This window comes from Mus caroli, chromosome 3 (genome assembly GCF_900094665.2).
Source record: "Mus caroli chromosome 3, CAROLI_EIJ_v1.1, whole genome shotgun sequence".
In the NCBI taxonomy this organism is placed as follows: Eukaryota; Metazoa; Chordata; class Mammalia; order Rodentia; family Muridae; genus Mus; species Mus caroli.
The window spans coordinates 80,476,901-80,492,810 of NC_034572.1; the positions used below are offsets into that span (position 1 = coordinate 80,476,901).

Consider the following 15,910-nt stretch of genomic DNA (forward strand, 5'->3'; position numbering starts at 1 on the left):
GTAGTGTTAAGAGTCAGTGTGTGACGGCAGCACCAGCAGAAAGCACACACCTCCTTTCTTGGCACTTTTTTTCTGTGTAATCCCTACATGTTGGCCTTATTATTTAAATAAGCTTAAAATGGGTCTGCATTCCCTGCCTACACTGCTTTGTAAGGGAAGAGCCAGGCCATGAAGCCAAGGAAGCAGATAATGTGTCTACTGAATTACAGATCAAATATACTTTAAGCACAGAGCTCTAGATAGTTACATTTGTTTGTGGCAATTGGAAACACCTTGGTAGCCCTTTGCTCTCTCTCTTTCCTTGTTCTCGGAGATTGGGGAGGGTGAAGGCCCCAGGCCTACTTTAAACCCCTATGTGTGTGTATGTCTGAGGATATTGGCTACAGACTTAGCCCACCCTCCAGGCCTTATGTCTGAAGAACTTTGGGTTCCCATCCACTGACCATCATCCCTTCATGGGGAGGGAATGCTACTTAGATTTCTCTTGGGAGCAGTGCAGAGCTGGGCCAGCTCCTGATTGCAGTTGCATTTGATCATCCAGACTTCACTTTGAATATGTAAGCTCATAACTGCCCTTTCTTCTCCGTGGAATGGCTCTACGGAGATTGTCTGCAGACAGTGTCCCTCAGCCTTCTGTTAAGAAATATGACTTGACCTTTCTGGTGTGCAACACTCCTGTCTTACAGTGCTCCCATGGACTTCGCTGTTAATACCTACATGAGCCACGCTGGGATCCGTCTTCGGGAATCTCGACCTTCCAGCACAGCAGAAAAGACCCAGTCTGCCCCCGACAAGGACAAGTGGCTGCCCTTCTTCCCTAAGACCAAGAAGGTAACAACTGCCCACAGCCTAACTGTCCGGAGCAGTGCTCTGTGCGGAGGCAGACCAGGAAAGCCATTTCACAGCCTTCCAGCCACATCCCTTTTCTCCAAACCTGAGCACAGGTGAAATAGGCTATGAGCCTGAGTCAGCTCTCTAGTGATTTGCTGGGGCCAGTCTAGGGAACAGGGAAAGAGTGATTAGCAGTCTCGTGTCTGAGTGTTGGAACCACCTCCTCACTAATGTCTCCTATCTCAGCAGAGCAGCAATTCCAAGAAAGAAAAGGACGCCTTGGAGGACAAGAAGCGAAACCCCATCCTCAGATACATTGGGAAGCCCAAGAGCTCTTCTCAGAGCAGTGAGTATTTTAGAAAGCAAAATTCTTGGCCATTCTTTGGTAGAAAACTCCGCCCCTTCACTGTCCCAGCAGTAGAGGGGCTTCCTGTGTTTCTGGGAGCCAAGGCCCAAACTCTGGAGACTGTGGCTTGCTCTTAATACTGCTGCTCTCTCCCCCGGCCACATCTAGTGCAGTCTCATTGAGGTAGGGTGAATGTTTCAGAGCCAAGGGGCCATGCTTACCCGTGGATCTTAGTCTAGAACTTCAGAAGCAGTCATAGCCACTGACTAGTTCTGTGGAAGAACTTCTGTCTTGGAAAGACTGCCCTTTGGTCTTGAGTTCCCTTTTCATCTTCATCCCCAGGATTTATATACACTCCTGTGGTTTTGTGTTTTGGATCCTTGATGAGGGTTTTAAATGGCTGTTAAGTAGAATTGGGAGGGTCAGGGACAAGCTCCATGACACTCTCGGTAACTAATGCGCTAACGAGCCTTCCTACCAGCTGTGTGTCATATGTCTAGAAGCTGTTCAGTCCTGAGTTTCAGTGGGAATCGCCTTCATAGACCTTGGTGACACTGGGGTAGGGGATGGGATTCCTGCATCTACTTTGGTTTTGTTACCACCTTTTCATTTTCCAGCTTGATAGGATTTTTTTTTTTTTGACTCTTGCAACATTAATTGACTTTTCATGGTTTACTTTTGTTTTTGTTTGTTTTTCTTTTAGCATTTCATATTCCCTTGTCCCCTGTGGAAGGTAAAAGGACCATTTTCTTCTGTTTTATCTTCGCATTAGAATCAATTTTCCACCTCCGGGATCTTGCTGTCTTTTTCCATTTGGTCCTATCTGGTCCCTCGTTGCTTCTTCCTTTTCTTCCCTCCATCTCTCTTATGTATTCCTCCTTTCTGCTACTGCTTCTCTGTAACAGACTGCGGGGGTCCCTTCTGTGCACTGTTAGCTGCCAGACCTTGGTACCTTACCTGGTTTCTGAGGGATGGGAACCCCCTTCCCTGAGGCAGGCCTTCCATGAGGTTCTGACAGAGACCAGCCTTCTTGGCTGCAGCTTTCCTGGGGCCCTAGCCTTTACTGATTAGAGTATAGTAGCTTGTCACTGTAACAAAATATTGAGATAAGCAACTTAAAAAGAGGAAGTGTTTATTGAGGCTAATAGTTTCAAAAGTCTCAGTCCCTAATCACTTGGCCCATTGCTTTGTGACACGTGGAGAGGAAATCTGTAACTCATGAAACAAGAAGAGAAGCTGCTGAGAGGTCCAGGTGTCCTTTCCAAGGGCACACCTGCCCTTGTGACCTCCTTCTTGTAGGTAGACCTCACACTTTCTAAAACACTCACCACCTCCCGGTCACCCCGTTAGCTGTGATCTAGCCATCAGCATGCAAGCTTTTAGGGGGCTGTATATATGAAGCAGACCCTCCTAGGCTGCAGTGTGTACTGCAGGGGGAGAAGCAAGAATGGTCAGCTTTCATTCCGTGAAGTAACAATCAGCTTAAGGTCTTTTTAATTAAGTTACAAGTTGCTAATGATTTTTCTTTTATTTATATTCTCTATTCCTGCTTAGGCTCTTCAGTGTAATACAGGAGGATATTCAGTTGGAAGCCAGGCTGGCCTACTTAGTTGAGTCAATAAAGTACTTGCCCCAAAACCTAAGAGCTTGAGTCTCTTCCTCATCAGAAAGCTCAGTATGTTGGACCTGGACAGAGGCTAAGTGGCTCAGAGTGCTGGCTGTTCTGTAACTCCAGTCCCAAGGCATCTGAGATCCTCTCTGGGCTTCACTGGCACCAGGCATAAAAGTGCTACACAGATATAAATGCAGGCAGAGCACACATACACAGTGAATAAATAAACTGAAAGGAAAAATAGACAGCTATAGTGGTATGCATGTAGAATCGCAGCAATGAGGAGCAGTTGGAGGCTGGTAGATCCCTGGCGCTCATTGATCGGCCTCCTTACTGAATCGACCAACTCCACGTCAGTGAAACCCTGTTGGGGGATGGGAAAAGGTGGTCATTTCTCCAGGAATAGCATTTAAAGGTTAGGTTATACACACACAATCTCTCTCTCTCTCTCTCTCTCTCTCTCTCTCTCCCTCTCTCTCTCTCCTCCCTCTCCCTCTCCCTCTCTTCCCCCCACACCACCCCCCTTTTCACATACACTTGAGGAACAATGACTGATACAGGGCTATGGAGATGGCTCAGCAGGGCACATGATTGGCATGTGTAAACTCCTGACTTTGATTGCCAGCACAACAAAAAATAATAATAAAACAAAGTATACACATTAACCCATAAGAATCTTAGCCTACATCAAAACGTCATCACGTGTGTACAGTTCAACAATTCAAATTGTACATGGTGGCATACTCCTATAACCCTAGAACTTGGGAAGTTGAGACCGGAAGATTAGGGAATCAAGGTCAGCCTCAGCTACATAGCCTGGGCTACATGAGATACTGTCTCAAAAGGAAAGTACAGAAAATGATTAATGCCTTCTAGGTTCTACAGTCATTTGTACAGGTAGAAAAAGAGCAATGAAATAGAGTCAGGAAATTCCATTGCTAGAATTCACTTTATATAAAAATGGCAATTTAAAATAGTGCCTTGAGATTATTTTAAGTTACTGACATCCCATGCTATCCTAAGCCATAGAAATAATTCATGAAAAAAAAAAAAAGGTAGCAAAAGAATAGCCTAGAAGCCCAGGTCCTTCATTGGAACGAAACTGCTCTACCATGGCTGCTACAGTCCCAGCCTCAGGCTCCTCAGCTGCCATGGCAAGGAAAGTGTGAGGTGAGAGCAGGTTGTAAGAGGCCAGGCGGCTTCACTGGAGCTTGCTGTCTGTCAGCTTGTGGCAGAACAAGAGTGGACAAGATGGAGTGAGGTTGCTTAGCCCAGCAGAGCGTCCTCATCATCTCTGTTTTCAAGATTTATTATTATTATTATTACTAAATTGTATGTGTGGGTATCTGCACATGAATGCAGGTGCTCACAGAGGCCAGAGGAGTTGGGTCCCCTGGAGCTGAAGATGCAGGCAACTGTGAGCCGTATGATGGGGTTGCCGGCGATTGAGGTCTGCTCCTCTGGAGGGCAGTGCACACTCTTACCCTGATGGGCCTCCCCAGCCCTGTTCCCCACCCACATGCTCCGTCATTCACACTTTATTGCTCTGATTGCTTGATTTGATTTGGACTTCTAAAATAGATAGACATCAGATTAGTGTCTATCTACATCTGAGGATCAAACAACCACTGGTAGGAAGGCTCAATTGGCTCTTGGACTCACCTGTGTGTCGAGGGGCTGTAGAAGTCAAAGATTGACCCCGAGTGTCAGTCTTCATGAAACAGCCACCTTGTTTTTTATGATGGTCTCTCGTTAGGAACTGGGGCTCCCCAGTCTGCTAGGATAGCCGTCTCCATCTTCCTACCGCTGGAGTTTGCTTGCTACCACACTGGTTTTTTTATGCGAGTGTGAGGGATTCCACTCTGGTCCTCACGTTGATGCACCGAGCACTTCACTGAGTGAGCAATCATCCTGACCCCCACTGTCACTTGTACTTAGTTCTGTCATCACTCAGAGTAGAGAAGAGGGAGTAAAGTCTCTGTTGAAACTGCTGGGATTAAAAGTATGTCCCCCTTGTTATCAGCATACCAGATCTCAGGGCTACGGCTACTTTTTGTCATAGCCACACCCTACACAGAGCATACCTAGATGTTTTTCTGACAGCCCAATAGTAGACTCTGCCTCATGCAGAGTGTAGAATACTTCTAGATTCTTGAATACCACCCAGACGAGTCCATTGTGGGTGCACAGTAGATCATGGAGTCTGTAGTAGCCCCCAAGCCAGCTGCACATTTAGTCTAGGAAGGATCCTGAATTCCAAAAGCAGTGATAGTAACAGCCCCTAATAACCGATACCCAGCCGCTCACGCACCCTCACCGTCTGTCTCAAGGATAGAGTTGTAGACATAGGAAGATTAGACAAATCTTTTTGTTCTCTCAGGCTTGAAAGTTTTCCTGTGAAAGTCAGATTTTTGCGACCAGGAGGTCAGTCTTGTTATCAGGTCCTTGGGTACCTCTGCTGCCTCCTCTGCCCTCTGCCCAAGCCCTACTCTAACCTCAGTCTGACTTGACAATGGACTCCTCATCTCCTCCCTGGCTCCCAGAAGCTGGGCTCTGGTCTGAGTTCCACTCTGTAGGGTTCCCAGGCATTGTGTCTGGGTTTCTCCTCCCTGTCTGCCTCTTCTGTCCTTGAAACAAGACTAGCTCCTAAAGGTGTTAGCTTGTGGGAAGAGCTAGAGTTTAAATACCAGAGAGTAATGTGTTGCCTCTGTTCTAAGAGATCACCTCTTACTGATTCTTTAATAATGGAGCTCAAAGCTGGACAGAGGAATGGGATGGGGAGTTGTGGGGTGGAGAGGGGGAGGGGGTGAGTTCTTAAAGTGACAGAAATGTTTAAAGGGCCTGAGATTTGCAACATGGGCAGATTCCATATAGGTGTGGTTTGGTCTTCCTGGCTTTCTTTCTTTTTTTTTTTTTAACTTGCCATGTGACTTAAGAAAAGTTAATATGAAGAATTATGGTAGAATATGAAGGTTTGTACATGATAAGAAAAGGATACCTAGAAAGGGAGAGTGTCCACCTAGGACCACACAGCGTAACCAGAGAAGAGTGAGGACTAGGTCACGTGCCTGTCTTCTGGTCCCATGCTGTTCTCATCTGTGCTTGTTCATTGCTCTGTCTTGTGGGCTACAGGGGAGTCAGGGCCCTGGAACAGAAAGCATAGTACCCTTCATTTTCTTTTTGCCTGCAGTTAAGCCAGGCAATGTGAGGAACATCATTCAGCACTTTGAGAACAGCCATCAGTATGATGTCCCAGAGCCGGGGACACAGCGACTCTCAACAGGAAGCTTTCCTGAGGACCTGCTGGAGAGTGACAGGTAGCTGTAGCTGGGTGGGGCCCGCGTGGGCAGGCTGCATCACTAGGGTTTAATTCAGCTGCCTGGCTCCTCTCCACTAGACTGTGAGGTCCCACCATACATAGGGCCTGCCCACCCTGAGTAGTGTTGGGAATTAGGTCAGTGGAAGACCATGTAGATGAACAGCCTTCAGGTTGATCCTCCAACTAGTGAGCAATTCCATCCTCAGATGGAGTTAGATTATATGACCCAGCAGCTTAGTCAGAAAGCACTGGGTGATGTGGAGAAAACAGGGAAGTGCTGGAAAGGCTAAAGAAAGTCTTTGCCTCTTAAGAAAACTTAAGCTAGGTAAGTGTAATGGGCACACCTTTAATCCCAGCACTAGGGAGACAGAGACAGCCGATCTCTGTGGGTTCTAGGCCAGCCCGGTCTACATATAGAGATCTTGTCTCTGAAAATAATAATAATAAATTGTAAAAATGCTTAGAAAGGAGTTTCTGCAGACACTTTCAAAGACAACTACTGGGAATACGTCATCCATTTCAGCAGACCATAGAGTCAGTTGGTTCAAGACAAATTGTTCTTCCCTTTAGGGAGAAAAAAATGTGGGGGAGGCACATGTGGTGACACATGTCTGTAATCTTAGCACTCCAGAAACTGAGACAGGAGGATCACTGAGAGTTCAATGCTAGCCTAGCTACAGAGTCAGACCCTGTCTCAGAAAGGGTTGAGAAGGACTGGGGATTGTGCTATCTTAAGTTCTGCACCTCCATCAAGTATCAGGTGCGAAACAGGATGTCTGTCTGGTTTTAATACACACTCTAAGGTTTACTTGCTCCTGACTGGCATGACAACAGTCAGGTTGTGGCTACAGCCAGCTTTAGATAAAGATTGCCTGTAGTCAGAAATATCTGCAGACTCCTCAAGTCACCCTTGAGGTACCATGTTATAGCCTTTGTATAGGAAAATAATCCTGTTATTAAATCTAGTCTGAAAGCCACTGAGGAATAGCAGTAGGCAGAAGCAAGTCTACAGGTAGCAGTGTAGATACTCTAGCCATTTTGCCTTTGAAATAACTGTTAACTCTAAGTCAGATGTTCTTCTTTCTCTCTATATTAGGCCTTCATAAATTTAGCACACATCAAAGGATTTGACAAAGATTATTATTTATTTTATGTATATGAGTGTTATATCTGCATGAACACCTACATGCTGGAAGAGGGCATCAGATCCCAATATAGATGGTTGTGAGCCACCACATGGTTGCTGGGAATTAAACTCAGGACCTCTAGAAGAGCAGACAGTGCTCCTAATGGCTGAGCCATCTCTCCAGGATTTGACAAAGATTAAAAGTTGTACTATCAGCCTGGCGTGGTGGTATACTCCTTTAATCCCAGCACCTGGGAGGCAGAGGCAGGCGGATTTCTGAGTTCAAGGACAGCCAGGGCTATACAGAGAAACCCTGTCTCAGGGGAAAAAAAAAGTTGTACTGTCAAGGTTTCAATTACCTAATATTTGTAGGTAAATAAATCATATAATTGCTGGGACAGGTGTAATACTTTAAATATATGTCATATTTTTTAAGTTTCGGAGACAGTGTCAATACCTTGAGAAAATATTTGAAACCGCTTATAGACTGTACTCTTGGCCTTGCTGGATAAATTTGTTCTATCTAAGGCAGTCGCCAGAATCCTAAAGCTATTCTAAGCAGAAGCCTTTGGGTTTTATTGTAAACTCCTTGGCAGTCTTGGCGAAGAGCAGCACTTGGAGGTAGTTTAGCCTGCTGTAATAGATGCTCAGCAGGTATTGAGTGCCGAGGCTTCTTCTAGGAAGACAAAGCTTTGCAGCCCTCTAGCCCTACTGAGGGGTTAGCAGTGCTGACTGCAGACACAGGAAATGGTGTGGGTCGGCCTGGGTTGGGATTGTCCTTGTAGGTTTCTGAGGAGTAAGTTCAGTAGGGCATCAGTTGTCAAGAAAATCTCGAGGACAAATTCAAGCCCTCAGGAAATGAGCCCCACTTTGAATCTCTGGCTTTTTAGAGAATATAAATGAAGAGTCAAGGCACTTGGCTCTCCACTTCCACAGCCGGCTTTACCGATGAGAGCTCTCCAGTCATCTCAAGGCCCTCTGTAGTTCCAGACACAGAACAGGATGTAGATTAGTAATAATGGTAATAATGTCAACAAAGGACCAGCCCAGCAGGCCTGAGGCATCCAGGGGCATCTGAGGGTCAGAGGTGCCAGCTGTGGTGAGCCTGATACACTGCAGGACTCAACAGAAAGCCGTTCTCAGCTGTCCGCCTCTCACCAAGCCCCCCGGACAGCCAGGGTTGAATCTCTGTCTGTCTATAACCAGACCCTGGAAGCGTTCTCTCCAGCCATTCCTCCTTGGAATGGAAATTGGAGCTTAGGAAGGGTGCTGTCAGTAGGAAAAGAAGAAATCTACATCACAGCTAGAGGGTGAGAATAGTGCAGCAGGTAACATCTTCTGACAGATAGCCTGGAAATTATGGAGCCCCAAGATATGAGAGCCGTTACTATATCTCCCTTAAAAAAAAGGATCTTGTCAAGGAAAGATCCACCTTAGAGTCAGCGAAGAGACAGCTGGTCCACAACAGGCAGGTGTACTGGCCATGGGATGGCCTCCTGGGCAGTGGGGTTGGATGAACCGTGTGGTTCCTGATGAACCATCATCTAAGACATCATGGCACACCACAAAGCTGATTCTCTTAGCCTCTGACTTCACCTTTCTGAGAGCTCAAGGTAAAGAGAGGAAACTATTCAATAAGTTCACTGGGGAGAGCAAAGTATCTGTAGAGCAGCTTCTGGACCCTCATGTTTGGGCCTCTGGTATTGAGGTGCCCTTGAAGTGGGGTAACAAGTAAAAGCTAGGCACACTGTCAAATCTCAAAGTTTTCTGTCCCTCTCTGACAGTTCACGCTCAGAGATTCGCCTTGGCCGCTCTGAGAGCCTCAAGGGCCGGGAGGAGATGAAGCGATCCCGGAAGGCAGAGAATGTGCCCCGGTCTCGAAGTGATGTTGACATGGATGCTGCTGCTGAGGCTACTCGCCTTCATCAGTCAGCCTCATCCTCTGCCTCCAGCCTCTCCACCAGGTGCGTAGCGTCCAGTGACTACACCCATTGCTATTTAGTGTAATAACAGTGTATTAAGAGTTGGCATTTTCTCCTCAGGTCTCTTGAGAACCCAACCCCTCCCTTCACCCCCAAAATGGGCCGCAGGTGAGTGGTAAACACTGTAGTGCTTCTGTTTGATATCTCTGTGGCACACCTGTGTTTAGCCACCTTCCCACATCTAGAGCTGGCCATATATGGTCATTCCCCATGGGCCTGAGAGAGTAATGGACAGTCTTGAGTGTAAGTTACCTACAAGTGAAGGCGACCTCTCCATTTTCCACAGGAGCATTGAGTCCCCCAATCTGGGGTTCTGTACAGATGTCATCCTTCCCCACCTCCTTGAGGATGATCTGGGCCAACTGTCTGACCTGGAGCCAGAACCAGAAGTCCAAAACTGGCAGCATACAGTAGGCAAGGATGTAGTGGCAAACTTGACACAGAGGGAAATTGACCGGCAAGAGGTCATCAATGGTGAGAACCTGCCTTGTCCCCCTCATCTCCACTCATTCCCAAGGTCACCTCACTTCTGATCTTAGCCCAAGAATAGAAAAATCAGTACTCTACTTTCCCATGGTGTAGCATGGTGTGGGAGCCGGGTAGTGACTCTAGACACTTGCTGATCTATTTTTCCCCTGCCTCTCCTTGTCACAACCCCTGCTCAGAGCTCTTTGTGACAGAAGCATCCCACCTCCGCACGCTACGAGTCCTGGACCTCATCTTCTACCAGCGCATGAAGAAGGAGAACCTAATGCCACGGGAAGAGCTGGCGAGGCTCTTCCCTAATCTGCCTGAACTCATAGAGATCCACAGTAAGGAGCCTGAGTCTCTCCAGACTCCTCGTGCCACCCACCCCATCCCACCTCATCCCCCTGAGTAAATAGGGTTTCTACTGCTGTGATGAAACACCATGATCTAAAAGCAAGTTTCAGAGGAAAGAATTTGTCTTGCTCTTCCATATGACTGTTTATCATCATAGGAACACAAACAGGGCAGGAACCTGGAGGCAGGAGCTGATGTAGAGGCTATAGAAGGGTGCTGCTTACTGACTTGCTCCCCATGGCTTGCTCAGCCTGCTTTCTTATAGAACCCAGAACCACCGGTCCAGGGATGGAACCACCTGCAGTGAGCTGGGCCTTTCCCCATCAGTCACTAATTAGGGAGATGTCCTATAGCCAGATCTTATGGAGGTGTTTTCTCAGTTAAGGTTCCCTCTTTCAGATGACTCTAGTTTGTATGTCAGGTTGACATGAGACTCTCCAGCATACCCTACTACTCCTGCTGGGAGAAGCTGATGGATAGCTTGAAACTAATCCTCCAGAACCCCCAAAATGAAGGTTTCCAGCCTTCTCCATGGACTCCTGTCAAAATGCCTTTCCTCCTGGTAACAAGGTACCTAGCAGTATAGCTCAACCCTAGCATCCTGTCTCCCCAGATTCCTGGTGTGAAGCCATGAAGAAGCTCCGGGAGGAGGGCCCCATTATCAGAGACATCAGTGACCTCATGCTGGCTCGGGTATGGCAGTGAGGAGACTGGAGGAAGAGAGCTCTTTACCTACTAAGACTAAGGAATTTCACGGGGGGGGGGGGGGGGGAGTAGTTAAAGGGAGGGAATGCTGCTTCCTAGCAGGAGTGTGATACCTGGACCATATCCATTCTGCCTCTTCAGTTTGATGGTCCTGCCCGAGAAGAGCTCCAGCAAGTAGCTGCACAATTCTGTTCCTATCAGTCAGTAGCCCTGGAGCTAATCAGGACTAAGCAACGCAAGGAGAGTCGATTCCAGCTCTTCATGCAGGTATCCTGGGCAGTGTCTTGACCCTCCCTCATCTCTACCATGCTCACCAGAGATCTTCTGACCTCTTCTGGCCCCTAACCTCATCCCTTCTCTACTGAGGCACCTAGCTGTGTCCCACCTAACCACATCACCCAGCACCAAAACTAAATCATTAAGTCTAGGGCAGAAGGACCTTGGTTGACAATTACTCTGCATTGCACACCAAAAGCCTGTTTTGCGTACTAGAACTAGTGTGCACTTTTCTCTAGAATTGGAATGATACTGCCCTTCTGTTTTGACCATCTCTTCCTAGACTGTCAACCCCTCCCTAAATGTTGAAAGAGAAAACTGCCACCATTTCCAGGGGACCCATGTAGGATTAGGACTTATGTCACATTTTCATAGCCATCTTAACTCTGAGCCCTGAAGACAGCTCCCAACCACCAGTTGGCACCTCTTCCTCCTCTGCTTCTTGCTCTTTAGGAAGCTGAGAGCCACCCCCAGTGCCGGCGTCTGCAGCTTCGTGACCTGATCATCTCTGAGATGCAGCGGCTCACTAAGTACCCACTGCTGCTAGAGAACATCATCAAGCACACAGAGGGTAGGCCAGGGAGGGCCTGGGCTGGTGGCCGCTAAGGTCCTTGTTTTGTCACAGTCCTGTGGTCTTCAGTGTCTTCTTCCTCATCCTGGTACATTGAGTCTCAGAATGATTATAAATGTGGTTTAGAAATACAAAATGCAGCCGGGCGTGGTGGTGCACGCCTTTAATCCCAGCACTCGGGAGGCAGAGGCAGGCGGATTTCTGAGTTCGAGGCCAGCCTGGCCTACAAAGTGAGTGCCAGGACAGCCAGGGCTACACAGAGAAACCCTGTCTCGAAAAACCAAAAAAAAAAAAAAAGAAAGAAATACAAAATGCTACAAGGCTACAGATGGCTTGTGGGGCCTTTATACAAATCAGGAAGTGTGGACCCACAGGCTGGCCCATCAGGTCAAATATGAGTTCCTCCCAGGGCTTTGCTGAGTTTTAGCACCCATTCATACCTCTGCTGGATGCCTCTGTAGTGTACAAATGCCATAACCAGGGACTAGCAAGATGAATAGAGGGGAAAGGGAAGACCAAGTTGTCCTCTGACCTCCACACACACTGATAGTAAATTAGATTTATAAACCATTGCAGAAGCACCAACCACTACACATCCTCCATTTGGTAGGTGGCACATCTGAGCATGAGAAGCTCTGCCGTGCCCGGGACCAATGCCGAGAGATTCTCAAGTTTGTGAATGAAGCAGTGAAGCAGACAGAGAACCGTCACCGCTTAGAAGGGTACCAGAAACGCCTGGATGCCACTGCTCTAGAGCGGGCCAGCAACCCCTTGGCAGCAGAGTTCAAGGTAGGAGGTGGAGGCTGCAACTCTAGAGCCCCTCACGTGCATCCTTCTTGGGCTCCCTTAGGAGCAGAATTCAAGTCAGGGTCCAGTGAATCTTAGAAGTAAGAGATAGGGACTGCCTGTCATCATGCCCTGGGAGACACACCCTATTGACGTCACTCATCCCTAGCTGGACAAGAACAGGCAGCCTCACTAAGTACATACTAGATGATGGAACTCTGCCTTGGAAGAACAGGACTGGGGAGGACTTGAGGTAACGGTGGAGATCATAGAGAAGGAGTGGAGCTGAAGAGGAGGTCAGGAAAGGCAGCATGTCTCCTTGGGAAACCCAAGTCAAAGCTGTTGGTATATCCCCCAGAGCATCACAGGACACACACAGGGCTTCATAGCACCCTTTACTTCTCTCCATCCCCAAGAGCTCAAAGGTAACAGCTGTTTCCTACCCACTCATTCCCAGCACCTGAGCATAATGTCCATGCACCATGGTTTCTTAAACACTTGTTGAGTGAATGGAGTGGTGGTGTCTCCCTAACAGAGCCTGGATCTTACGACAAGGAAGATGATCCACGAGGGGCCTCTGACCTGGAGGATCAGCAAAGACAAGACCCTGGGTATGTGCCCGGGACTGGAAGTGGGAGGGGACCTGTGGTAAGTGTGCCGCTCTGATAGGGCAGGGGGAAGCTGAGGAGGCATACACAGTGCAACTAGAATGTCAGCGTAGGACTCCTTGAGACAGAGCTGGAGTTACTGTATTCCTCCTGGGCGTGGGCATCAAGCCTCTGGGCCCCGGATGCTGATGAGGGGTGAGCGAGCTCAGGGATTGTCTTAATTCTTAGACCTCCAGGTGCTGTTACTTGAGGACCTGGTAGTGCTGCTGCAGAGACAAGAGGAGAGGCTGCTGCTCAAGTGCCACAGCAAGACAGCTGTGGGCTCCTCAGACAGCAAGCAGACCTTCAGCCCTGTGCTGAAGCTCAATGCCGTGCTCATCCGCTCTGTGGCCACAGGTACCCATGAGTTGATGAGCCAGCAGGCCTGGGGCTCTGTGGTGTATTCACTGTTCACTATCCATTGTGTGCTGGGTGATATAAGCCCATACTGGGGCTTTACAAGACATGTCCTCCTGTGTTTCCTCCTGTGTTCCTATCTTGACCCAGTCTAAGCAGGAAGATTTGGTCCAAGATGGGCAGGCTAAGGGGTGGATAATGGACCAAGATGAAGATGCACAAGCTGAAACGGGGTTGAAGGACACTGATGGATGGGATGGGTGCACTGTCGGGGGCTGAGGATATCAAAGCAAGGTTCAGAGGAATTGGAGTAGATGTAAGGAACAGGACAGGTCTTGTTGCCAGAGTGCCTGGAACAGAGCAGTTTCAGAAGCAAGCACACCTACAGCGCAGAGCCAAGTCCAGGGGTTTGAGATAACAGTGCAAAGTATGATGTGACAAGAAAGGGTAGGATCCCACACTCCCTGGGACCACCCTCATCTATGGCACCTGACCTCAAGCAGCTCAAAGGGATAGGGTAGACGTGAGAAGATTTGCTAAACCCTAAGCACTGTGTACACATCAGCCCCAGCAAAGCAGGGGAGAAGTAAGAATGGCCCTGACAAATGTCACTGGGGGACCCAAAATTGCCTACATCTTTTGTTGGTGGATCACAATTGATTCTGATGACCCATGCCAATCTCAGTGTTTTCTTCAGGTTAGGGACCATGTCTGTCGTGCCCAGTGCACACTTTCTGGCTTTCTTTCTTTACCCAGATAAACGAGCCTTCTTCATCATCTGCACCTCCGAGCTGGGCCCTCCCCAGATCTATGAGCTGGTTGCATTGACATCATCAGACAAGAATATGTGAGAATTGATCATGGGGTCCCATGTAACGTCAGTCCCCTGGGAACCAGAGTAGTGTGTAGAAGGATTTGAGCAGTGAGACCAGGGCTGAGCCCAGAGCAGCTCCTGGATGGAAGGCTAGGAAGAGAAGTCGGAAGCAACATAGCACGGAGCAGCAGAGGCCACCACTCTAGAACATAACCAGACTCTGGGACGAGCATACTAAGTCCATGTATGATTCAGGCCCTGTCTCTTCCCAGGGTGTCTATCTACCCCATGTTCTCAACATTGGCTGCCAGAGGTGGCATGACACAGTGGGCAAAGACAGGTTAAGTCAACCTGTCAAAACCCCTTGGGGTTTTCAGGTACATGGTGTTATCTGAGGGGGAACTATATACAGAGACTATAACTTAGTGCATAGTATATAAATATACTATATATATATATTATAAATATATAAATATGCATCGCATATATTATACTAATATATTAGTACATAGAGTATAGCTTAGTAAAGTGTTAGTATGTAGTAATTGGTAGGTATGTATGAGTCATACAAACCCAGGGGAACAGCCAGTGAGAAATGTTGATAGAAGTGGAGGCCTGCCTAGCATAGGTTCCTTGAGATGGGGTTTAGAAAGGGCTTTGAAGGTTTTTGGCAGTGGGGTCCACAGAGGACACAGGTATGCCTGGCCTTGTTTTCACCACTAGTCCTGTGTTTGTGCCGAGTAACAGATGGATGGAGCTCTTAGAAGAGGCTGTGCAGAATGCCACCAAGCACCCTGGAGATGCCCCAGTACTCATCCATCCCTCACCACCAGGATCCCAGGAGCCAGCCTACCAGGGCTCCACCTCCAGCAGGTGTGGTGCTGAGCCCTCCAGTTCCCCCCGCTGCTCCCCCCACCCCCAATCCAACCTGCCTGTTTCCTGATGCTCCTCGGCCTCTCACCTTAGGGTAGACAGCCTCCCCAGGCAAAGGCCACTGGGAAACAGTGTCTCTGAGAGCCAAAGAGAGGAACATGCCTCTGTTGTCTACCTGCTGTCCTCCCTGCTCTCCCCCACCACCTCTCATGGATACAATGCAGACTGCCTCTAAAGTAGGGTTGAGGTATAGAGTATAGCTAGAAAAGCGAGGCCAGCATTCATCTTCTGCATTGCCATTCTGCACAGCCCAGTCAGGTGGTGAGGCCCAGCACCTTCCCCCTCACACCCTGTCCTTCATTGCCTGTGAAAGATATAAGGGGGCCTGGCTGGGATTCATGACACTCTGACCAGGCTGGCAAAGCTAGAATTGCCACCAAGTGGTCCTGCTCTAACCTTGAGTGGGTTTCTTCCCTCAGGGTAGAGATGAATGACTCGGAAGTGTATCCCACTGAGAGAGAACCCAAGCAGCCATCTGAAGGTAAGGCCTCTCTCCATCTTGTGGGAGACCAGGATAGTCCGTTTCTTGTAGATAGGGTCAGATTGAGGTGTCGGGCCACAGGTATGAGGTCTGTGCTAAATGAGTTGAAGAGAACAGCAAGAGGGGAGTCTAGGGGAAGCGACTGATAGACAGCCTGAGCGTCTCCACTGCGCCTGTAGTAACAGGGTTAGCAGACAAGGCCCTGCGTGGTTCAGCTAGATTGCTGTCAGAGAGCAAGAAGTGCAGGGTGCTCCAGGAGTTAGGACTAAGACGTAATTTCTGGGATGGGATGTTTGCAGGAA

General features: G+C 48.3%; 1 protein-coding gene across 11 annotated transcripts in view; it reads left to right on the forward strand.

Annotated features, from left to right (window-relative positions):
• Positions 1 to 15,910, forward strand: part of Arhgef11 (Rho guanine nucleotide exchange factor 11) — a 127,224-nt gene that overhangs the window by 105,370 nt on the left and 5,944 nt on the right. For 5 of the 11 annotated variants that reach the window (XM_029474861.1, XM_029474853.1, XM_029474850.1 and 2 more), the window contains 17 exons: positions 687 to 831; positions 1,078 to 1,177; positions 1,881 to 1,910; positions 5,980 to 6,106; positions 9,019 to 9,198; positions 9,277 to 9,324; positions 9,503 to 9,690; positions 9,882 to 10,028; positions 10,652 to 10,731; positions 10,885 to 11,010; positions 11,473 to 11,590; positions 12,201 to 12,379; positions 12,912 to 12,987; positions 13,213 to 13,380; positions 14,137 to 14,227; positions 14,942 to 15,067; positions 15,547 to 15,608. In XM_029474861.1, coding sequence (XP_029330721.1) covers positions 687 to 831; positions 1,078 to 1,177; positions 1,881 to 1,910; positions 5,980 to 6,106; positions 9,019 to 9,198; positions 9,277 to 9,324; positions 9,503 to 9,690; positions 9,882 to 10,028; positions 10,652 to 10,731; positions 10,885 to 11,010; positions 11,473 to 11,590; positions 12,201 to 12,379; positions 12,912 to 12,987; positions 13,213 to 13,380; positions 14,137 to 14,227; positions 14,942 to 15,067; positions 15,547 to 15,608 — 1,991 coding nt within the window. The remainder of the gene's footprint in view (positions 1 to 686; positions 832 to 1,077; positions 1,178 to 1,880; positions 1,911 to 5,979; positions 6,107 to 9,018; positions 9,199 to 9,276; positions 9,325 to 9,502; positions 9,691 to 9,881; positions 10,029 to 10,651; positions 10,732 to 10,884; positions 11,011 to 11,472; positions 11,591 to 12,200; positions 12,380 to 12,911; positions 12,988 to 13,212; positions 13,381 to 14,136; positions 14,228 to 14,941; positions 15,068 to 15,546; positions 15,609 to 15,910) is intronic. The other 6 variants (XM_029474851.1, XM_029474857.1, XM_029474855.1 and 3 more) reach the window with 3 other exon arrangements.